The following is a 10,539-nucleotide window of genomic DNA, read 5'->3' on the forward strand; positions in this document are numbered from 1 at the left end:
ATCAATGATGCAGTAACAGATCAAGTTTACTGGTCTTTAATGTTGTTCTTAAGCTTAAAATGTTAATTCATTGGCTCAGCACCTGATTCCCAATGTAAACAACTGCATTCAACATTCAGTTATTTATTGCACTCAGTACAGAGTACAGAACTACAGCTCCATTTTAAAACAGGTTTATTGGTCATATACAAAATAAAGTAAGCTGTTTATCAACAAACATACAGTATATACAATACATCAATAAATTAAAAGATGTGCCAGACTTGGTGATGAAACAGTTAATTGTATGATTACCAACATTGTCATCATCACTTATGTATCTACAAATTGCAAAAAGAAAAAAAAAGTACAATAATTTAGTTGATGATAAATACTTACAAAGACTGTCACATTTTAAGTATTTTTTTCCCCATAGAAAGTACTGTGGTAGAATAATTTATTACACCCCATACAGAAATATTACAAAACACAGAATTTTCTATTACAAGGTCATTTTTGAATATGCCATATCCACACACACTCACTACTTCTCTATAGCTTTACTGACCATTAACTGTATACTTTAGAAAAACAAAAATATGCAACTTTCCATTAGCAACCTAGTCACATGCTCACCATTAGACGCCACATGTGGTTTGGTGGTGGCGGTGGTGGTGGTGGTGGGGGGGGGGGGGGGGGGGGATAACATAAAGAGAAGAGAGTGGATGGAGTTATTATCAAAGGGAAAATAAATTAAAAGAATGAAAAGCAAAGAAATAAGAAAAGAATGAAAAGCAAAGAAATAAGAAAAGAATAAAAAGCTGAATGAAGAATTGTGATAGGACACCTACTGTATATGCTATGGGTAAAATCTTCCATTACAGGGTCAGTGTGTCAGTCTGTCTGTCTGTCTGTCTGTCAGTGTGTGTGTGTGTGTGTGTGTGTGTGTGTGTGTGTGTGTGTGTGTGTGTGTGTGTGTGTGTGTGTGTGTGTGTGTGTGTGTGTGTGTGTGTGTGTGTGTGTGTGTGTGTGTGTGTGTGTGTCTGTGTAAGTGTGCGCGTGTGCATGTGTGCATGTGCGTGTGTGTGCGTGCATACATGCGTGTGTGTGTGTGTAGAAGGGAGAGTTGCGGGAACAGAAAGACAGAGAAGGGAGACAAATAAACAGTGTACAAAAACGATCAAAGGAACTCTCGGTTCATTTACTTTCATTGATCGTCATCAGAGATGGGTGAAAGAATTTGGTGGTGTGATTCACTAGACAGAAAAACAGCTCAATGACTACAGGCTGATTGGCCAAGCATCAAGATAAGGAGTTAATGATTTGCGTTTTCTAGAATAGGCAGACATTTTTGGGGAAGGGCAAAGTAATCGAAAAGTTAACACCATTCCCCATAACGTGGACTTTTGTGTAAAGAGTGTAGATACGATGAGAGGGAAATTACTTAAGATCTATCAGGTATGTCTTAACCACTCCTTCCAGCTACTGTAAATCATTTCTGAACAGCAATGCGGTTTACAAGTTGCCAAAAGGGTTCATGAAAATTAACCTGACTAGCCAGATATAGCCTTTCATATTGAGGGCATGAGTGGGTAATCTCATTCTCTATTACGATAACCTGTGTAGTCATGAGAATACGTACAGACTAACAAATTGGGTCAGTTTGTCCAATACGCATCTCAAAAAGGAAACGCTTTCAAGACTCCATCCACTCCAGATAAACATGAATGCCACTGATGTCAGTTGACCACTTCTGCTAAGAGAAGATAACAAAGACACTTTTGTGATCATTCACCTACTGTGGACAGTGAGAGAAAGCAGGCCTTTGATGGATACAGCACCTACAGTATCACACACTGAATTCTGTCTACAGAATGGAGGAATCAGGGTTGAAACCCACTCCACCACTTGCAGAAATAAACCATGTTAGTACATCTGAGCATGCAAGAGCAAAACCATGGGAGCCTTACGGTTGACCGAGAGTCAAACACGAAAGCTAGATTGCATCCAATCTTCATCCCAATTCAAAATGGAGGATTAAAAAGAAGTACAGTATTATTTAGTCTCTCCATGATTAATCCAACCCTATTTGCAACCCTAGAAACGTAACGGAAGTCCCTCCACATATGCCACATTTAAAGGCAGAGTTAAACTGACATTGGCATTTGATAACCAAAGATAAATAGATAAACACTCTGTATAAAAAGCTACTGACCTCGTCACTTCTCACTGTACCTGCAGTTATAATGATGACGACAACTTCAGACAACATCTATAGAATCACTACTCCTGTATGGAGTACAGGTGTTCTAACGTTGCCCCTTCAGAGGCCCTACACAGTTTGCATAATTAGAGGCGTCCATTTAACAACAGTCACCACACTGACACACATACTGTATATTCACTCACTAGTCATCCTCTCTAGACAACAGGGGGAGGGTAAAAACAAAAACAACGGTCTCAAACTAAGTAATAACATTGGTACAACTGGACGGTGGCACATCATCTTTTGACAAGCACGTCAATGTTTCATGTTTGTGTTATCTTTCCAAAGCCAAGGTTTTTTTCCCCTTTCTTTTTCCCCTAAGATTTTTCATCACCTGACCCCATACCACAGAACTTGCCAGTCAAAAGACGGAACAATAACATAATTACAAAGCAAATGAAAAAAAAAAAACATACAAAAAGCGAAAGGCAAAGCTTGCGTGAGAAACAAGATTATATGGAAAACTCCCATCAGAGCAATTTCACAGACCACCAATCAGAGAAAAGCGTTCTGTGCAGCCAAGATAGAAAAAAAAGAAGAAAGAATATATATATATATATATATATATATATATATATATATATATATATATATATATATATATATATATATAACCGGAACACACAAATATAGTGTGTTTATGTATACTGTATGTGCCCGAGTGGTGCCAATGCATTTCCTCACAGCTAAATGCCAGGTGAGTGTAGAGACTAGAGACAGGAGAAAAGGTTTGTATCAGACATTTTCACTTGATATTTGTAGCTCTCTAGTTTCATGCTTGATTGGACCTGCAAATGGTTATCACTTATCAGTACACAGGCTTGTGGTATATCAACATTTTCCTTACCCCCCACCTCCCATCGTCCCTGCTTTTGTCCCTGCTACCTGGATGAGTTTGATGCTGTTATGAGATACAAATTAAGAAATACCCTACTGTTTTCCATAACTGCACAGCAGTAGGCTGACAAACCACACATTTCTTATCAACAGAAAGTAGCAGCACCAGTCAAATTTGGGAAGCTGAGTACTGTTTGTTTTATCTTTGTAGATTCTATTACAAAGAACCATTCTTTTGAAGTCACACTCGCCTTCAGGTCGCAGAATGCTTTGAGGTGATTGAACTTCATGAATGGTGTGAAGCTCATTCTATGACTGATGAACCAGCCGTTGCTTCTTCTATTTTATAAAAACAGCACAGACAGTTATAAAACTGTTTCATTTTCCAGTCATTTACGGAACAGTACAAAAGCAAATAAATAAAAACAAATACGACCAGCATTAAATATACATAGCAATAGAAAACATACACAGAAGAAACTAAATGTTATCTAAAACACACAGCACAAATATAACTTACTGGAAGAGCAGGGGTGATGCAGCCATAGAGGCCCTATATGTGGGTATTCTTCCACTCAGCTACACAACCCTGCACAACAGTTTACCTGAACTCATAAGATCCTCAGGTGTACAAAGTTATTCATCCCCATCTCTTTAAGTCATACCTGGTCATATCAGAATGAATGCTGCAGTGCAGGAGTGCAATCAAGAGCCAATGCTCTGATCAGAAATATGGATGTCTAATAAATTAAGTTTACAATGCCTTATAAATAATTATTAGTGACTGCAGATTTATAGGTAATTAAACACAAGATCTGTGCCACTACTAGTGTAGTGCTGAATGCTGAGAGGACAGAGCTTTCAATAAATAGATAAAGAGCCGAATTACCCATGGTTTCATCACCTGCTCTGGCCCAAAATCAAACGGGATCAAACATCACATCCATGAAATAGTGAACAATACAGTTACACCTCGTCACATACCAACACGGCACACCACACGCTAGCCCACGGTTACACACACGTGCCTAGTTACTAGAGAAAAACAAAGCTATTGACTTCAATAGTTAAGCCACTTTTGGTACAATTGCAAAATAGAGAGAGATATATCAAACAAATTTTGTTACACCTTTTTTTTCCAAAGGTTTTTCTTTTATAAACAATGCAAAGATAAGTGTGTCTTTATAAAAGTCCAGACCCTACCATACATAGACAAAGATCATTTTGAGTATAACACCACATATTATAAGACTAGATTCATGGTAAAGCTCATGGGTAAATGACATCCATTTGTGTGACTGGGAACTCAGACAAATATTGTCGTTAATATTGAAATGGCTGACATTGTTAGCTGTTTGCAATGTCAGTGGGCAAGCATTTACATAAGTAAGCTCAATGGTTAAAGGCCAGGGGAAAGCCAGTCACTAACCACTTTGATTCCATGTTTTAAAAAAAAAGAAAGTAGATGTAGGCATGGCAACCTACATTTCTGAACCATTAGCCAATCAAATTCACCAGTGAACTAAATCAATAATTCAGATAGCAAGCAGCAAGTTAAGCAACATGAACCCTTTCCAACTGAAAATCAAATTACATTGCCTTGCCACAAAGTAGCTTGTAACAGAAGGAAAAAAAAGCCCTGTTCTTCAAAACATTTTAAGTGCCTAAGTGTCTTCTTCAGTGGTCGATGAATGGAGAAACGGCAAAGTCACATAAATGGGTGTTATTATTATCCTGATAGCTACTGTACATGTACTACACAGCTCTCACAAAAATACACAGCGATGGTTGTTGATTAATTGCTGTCACAACCTGATTCCTGATTGGTCAGTGCATTCCACTAAGCACAGGTCTGTAAGCATAGGTCAACAGACACCTGGGTTGAATCTCAAACATCTCTCCAAAAGTTCTTCTTCTTGTTTTTTCTCAGTACATATAATCATAATAGACCATCACACCATTTCCAGAGTATTTTCACACAAATACAAGTGCAATGCCATGAATTAATATGCTTTCAGATAAAAGTACCATTCTGTGGTGAATGTTTTGAGTAGTATCAATTGCTATTGTTTCCTCTTCCTGCAGAGGTAGAAAGAATTGAATAGTCCGTTGGGTTTGAAACATTATATAGAGAGAAAGATGGGGGGGATGAAGAGTTAAAGGAGACAGACTGTAGAAAAAGACAACTAACTAAATATAGCAATACCAAAACAAACCACACCACAGAATTTCACAGAATTCCTGATACATAACAATTCACACACAGAGAATACACTTTGGACCTCATGTGAATGACAACACAGTACAAAACAGTAGAAATACAGTACAGTTACCACCGTTGAGTAAGATATATTTTTCCTACAGTATTTTTCTCAAAAAAGTTCAGTTGTTCTTGGCTTGGTGGAGCACTATAGTCTATAGGGAAGTTTCTTCCTTCTTCGCAGACAGTGAAATTTGTGGGTCACCTGAAATCTCTCTCCTTTTGGAAACATACAGCATAACTAAAACCAGGGTTCCTACATCTTATTTGTAACTTGAAATCCCAAGACCTTTCCATGACAAATTCAATCAATCAATAACAAATTATCTCCCAGATGAACAAATATATATTGTTTTTCAAAAACTTAGAATGTTTTTCTTATGGGATTTCAAAGTACCGCACCTTGGTTTGGCAAGGACAAACTAACACTTTTGATAATAATAATGTGGTGTGTCAAACATGGAGAGAGAGTTGAATTAGTTCATCATCTACTTACAGATAACTAGATCTACCAGTAGTCGTGGTTGACAATTTTGGCATTGTTTATGTTGTAAAATAAAATAAAATAAATAAAGAATCCAGGCCTAGAAAACATCTAGGAACCCTGTCTATGTGTCCTGTGCTCAATGATCATGCACTGACCATGGGCTGCATCCTAATAGTCCAAGAAGCTTCCTCTACTTCCCTCCTTTCCTATATCTGCACTGAGAGATGACAGGTCTCAGCCAACATGGCTGAGGAGGGGTTGATTAACTTACACCTGTCCAGCTCTTTTGTAGATTAGTGCACATAGAGGAGAGACGATGAAGTAGAAAAAGAGGATTACTTGGAGGCAACTGCATGACACCCCGCCCCCCCCACCACCACCCTCCAATCATCTGCCTCATCTCCTCAAGACCGCGCATCCGTTTTTGACTTCACTATCGTGATGACACTCGTTGCCGTCGCCACTTTCCCCGGTATGAGCGGCCCGATGACCGAGGATGCCACCCCTCCCCCTCCGCCGGCAGCCCGAACCCCGACGCCGACTGCGGGGCTCCGTGCCACAGTCCTGGCGAAGGTCTGCAGGGCCTCGTACTTGGACCTGAGCGCATCCAGCTCCACGCGCATCGAGGCATTCTCATTGGCCAGTTTGTCCACCTCCTGCTGCAGCACCGCCTTCTGCTTCTCCAGCTCCTCCTTCTGGGTGACGCGCTTCACCCGGCAGCTGGCGGCGTAGCCGCGGTTCTTCAGCGTGCGGCGCCGCTGCTTCAGCTGCAAGATCTCCTCCTTGGTGAGCCCCCGCAGGTGCTGGTTGAGCTCCCGCACTGACATGGTCACCAGCTCGTCGTCCGTCAGGCTGGTGCCATTCTCCCCCGGCTCCCGCTTCACCTGGGGTAAGAGGTGAGAGGAGGAGAGAGAGGGATGTAAGGGTTGAAAGAAAAATGGCGGGAAGAGAAGGGCAGGGGAGAGAGAGAGAGAAAGAGAGAGAGAGAGGGATTGGGATAGCAGGAGACACAGGTGAGGGGATTGAGGTGGAGTTCCAACCCTACAACAGTGAAGGCTGTGAGTGGCTTCATCACCACTAAAACATCAGGCAGAATGTTCAGATGGTTCACAGCACTGCAATGAAGCAATCAGATGTTAAGTAACGCAGTGTGCCTCTTACCTTCAAGGCTTTATTCCCCTTGTTAGTGGTCGTCATGCCACGAGAGCCTCGCTCTTCTGAACAGACCTTTGGAGGAGAAACAAACAAGTCAGCCTATTTGACCAGACAGATGTACTGAGCAGGCACGGACAGGAGGTCAAGCAAGTCAAGTTGAAGCTGAAAAGTCCAACTTCATGAACAGAAGATGACATTTTACAACCTTTTAACCCCACATACTCAGTTGAAAATAGTTGAATATTCGCCCCTGAATAGGGATGCTAGGGTTCATGTGGTTAAGTCATCTTTGGTCTCTGTGGGCAGACTGACACCTACCAGGACTGATAGAGACATCATGTTGCATCGAGCAGCACAGTTCCACATAATCATGTTGCAATGTATCCAGTACCCATAAGGCTGAAGGTGAGGCAAACGCACCTTTTATAAGAATGCCCCTGACTTCCTGTTTCCTTGTGGTTAGGGTGACAGACAGTGCCAACTACCTTGATATTCTAGAGCTCTCATTGGTTTGCTCGCAGCCAATAGGAGAGCAGTGAGTCAGAAGGAGAGGAAGTGGTAGAAATAGTGGGAAGGAATCCAGGGGAAAACCAACTGTTAACAGTCATAACGCGCACGCACGCACACACGCATTACTTTATACTATTCTAATCAAATAAAACTAGAGCTGTCATAACCCATATGTAGGCATGCCTGCCACTGAGTAGTAACAAGAGACAAAAAAGACTACGAAATAACATGAATCACAAGTCAACAAAGAAGAGGAGGGGTCAGATAAGTGCAAAAGATGAGATCAGTACTTAGAGCCTACAGCACCACCGATGAGCATCTTCACTGCAAGCTCCTCAATGGGATGCTTTGTGTTGCGTGTTGGTCTCACTGTCATCTCTAAGATCTGTGTGTGTGTGTGTGTGTGTGTGTGTGTGTGTGTGTGTGTGTGTGTGTGTGTGTGTGTGTGTGTGTGTGTGTGTGTGTGTGTGTGTGTGTGTGTGTGTGTGTGTGTGTGTGTTAGATGAAGGACAACTATTGTTGCTGCTGCTGCTGAGCGATCATCATGAGACCAGTCATGATGAATCAGCAGATTCCTGATCTCACTCACCCCTCCCTCCCTCCACTCACATTTCTGCTCTCCTTCATCACTCTTCATCACCCGTTTCTGAACACCCCCTCCCCCCCACACACTTTTTTGTACCCCTCTTAACCCCATATTCCCCTACACTCCCATTTAAACTGTGAGAGACTATTGCCCAGAAATAGCTACAGGACCGTGAAAAGGTTATTCGTCATTCATACTTCGTCGTACCATGTGTTGCCGAAGATGGCAGATCTACAAGCTCACAATGCATCGCAATGAGTTCCTCACCTCTGCTGAACAGGTGCCCAGACCAACCTGTAGGAGTTGCTAGTGCAGCGGCAGATACCCACCCAGATTTCCACCCGAGAACCAATTGTTTTTGTTGGAGCAGCCCAGCCTACAAAACACTAAACTCTAAGCTACAGCCACCCTCGGTAGAGAGGCTGTCTGGTAATCAGGTCACTGGTTCACCTCCCGGCCCGATCTATGTGTCAAAGTGGCCCTGAGCAAGCAACCCCCCCCCCCCCCCCCGCCCCCCATCATAACCATTCATACCTTTATTAGAAGGATAAACCCTTTGAGATGCATCATCTCGTTTTCAAGGGGGTCCTTCAGCTAGGTGAAGCTGAAAACTTAATCATAACAATAATATTGATGATGTTTTACATTCAAGCCAGCATGGTTTACAATAAGCAATCAAGAAGCACATGATTAGTATCACTCAGGGATTTTAGTCAGTGAACTGTCAGGGAAGTGATGCCTTGTTAAGTGACAAAAGGGAATGAGCCTTCTGATGAGGAGGTTGTTCTTTTGCTGAAATATTTACTACTTTCTGTATCTGCTTCTAATTAGCGTGCAAAGTCTCCCCTGTAGTACAACTCTTTCTCTCTCTCTCTGTGTGTGTGTGTGTGTGTGTGTGTGTGTGTGTGTGTGTGTGTGTGTGTGTGTGTGTGTGTGTGTGTGTGTGTGTGTGTGTGTGTGTGTGTGTGTGTGTGTGGTATATCCTGCCACAATTTCTACAGTTATAAATAGCCTTAGATCAAAGACAAATAAAGTACAAGTCAATGGGGAGAGATTCTATAGTGCTCGCGCACGCACGCACGCACACGCACACGCACGCACGCACACGCACACACACACACACACACACGCACACACACACACACACACACACACACACACACACACACACACACACACACACACACACACACACACACACACATCAGCATCCTTTTACTACAAATGTGTGCAAATTAAGTGAAGGATAAGGGAAAAGAATAGTGCTAGGCTATTACTCAGACAGCACGTTTATTACAGTTAGCTACTGTACAACACGGCAGCTCCCTGCCACTGCGCAGCCCCAAACAACATTAAAGTCTCATTTATATTCCATAGTATAATGGTGTGTGTCGCTTACCCACAACTCCACAATAACACATTTTCAAAATAACAACATGCGATGCGACAGACACTTGACTTCAGCTTGCTCACAGACATAACATTCGGGTGGTGGAGTGGTAAAGTACCTGCCCAACACGCGGAGGTTGTGGGTTTGAATCCGCCGTGGTGCATCCGGCTTTGTCGAGCGTCCATACGAACACAATTGGCCCGTGTTCGGGAGAGGGAAGCCGGGCAGGGAGGGTGATAATTGTCATTGCACCTATTCCTACCACTACTTTTCTTTAATGTTAAATTAGTTATACTTGTAATTGTATTCTTGCTCTGTAAAGCACTTTGAGCTGCAATAAAGTTTATTATTACCGGCTGCGGCGGCACCTGTCAGCAGGGAGTGTTGGGGCGGGAGAAGTAGGACGAAGGCTCTACGTCCTTTCGGTGGGGGCTCCTCACTGGCAGGTGAGCCAGTAGGATACAGCAGCAGTAACACACAAATGTGTGTGGGGAGGAATCAATTGGCATAACAACTACATTGGGGAGAAAAGGGTAACAAAAAAAGAAAACATAATATTCTTGAACTAGAAAAAAATTGCAAGAACCTGCCTCCTGGTGGCGCTATAATAGGCCAATATGAAAAGGGTGGCATTTCTTCCTCTGCCTAGTGGAAATGTGCGTGCATAGTTTCACGGCAATCGGACACTGCGTTCATGATTTGAGGCATTTTGTTCAAAACAAACCACTCCTGCAAACTATAGATGCCAATCTTAGCCAATCAGGATGGAATATGAAAAATCGGACAGATCCGTCTTGATCACATGACTATAGAGATAATGTGTACTGATTTGTGTGATGTTTGGGCAAAATCTGTAGGAGTGATATCAAAACGTGTTTTGCAAAAATCGGCCTCCTGGTGGGGCTATGGCACGCACGCACGCACGCACGCACGCACGCACGCACGCACGCACGCACGCACGCACGCACGCACGCACACGCACGCACACACACACACACACACACACACACACACACACACACACACACACACACACAAAACATAATTTTTTTTGAAGAAGAAGAAACTG

The 10,539-nt window shown here is 42.4% G+C and overlaps 1 protein-coding gene across 3 annotated transcripts in view; it reads right to left on the reverse strand.

The window, feature by feature from the left end:
- Positions 1 to 6,233: 6,233 nt before the first annotated feature.
- LOC311058966 (transcription factor MafK-like) overlaps positions 6,234 to 10,539 on the reverse strand; it is a gene marked incomplete at its 3' end in the record, with an annotated part of 17,325 nt that continues 13,019 nt past the window's right edge. For 2 of the 3 annotated variants that reach the window (XM_084076533.1, XM_084076532.1), the window contains exons 2-3: positions 6,991 to 7,056; positions 6,234 to 6,713 (exon numbers count right to left, since the gene is read on the reverse strand). In XM_084076533.1, coding sequence (XP_083932659.1) covers positions 6,234 to 6,713; positions 6,991 to 7,026 — 516 coding nt within the window. In that variant the 5' untranslated portion in view covers positions 7,027 to 7,056. Of the gene's footprint in view, positions 6,714 to 6,990; positions 7,057 to 7,302; positions 7,367 to 10,539 lie in introns of those variants that run through there. The other variant, XM_084076531.1, reaches the window with a different exon arrangement.

The sequence above is a fragment of the Gymnoscopelus microlampas genome (assembly GCF_963454915.1).
Source record: "Gymnoscopelus microlampas genome assembly, chromosome: 2".
Taxonomy (NCBI): domain Eukaryota; kingdom Metazoa; phylum Chordata; class Actinopteri; order Myctophiformes; family Myctophidae; genus Gymnoscopelus; species Gymnoscopelus microlampas.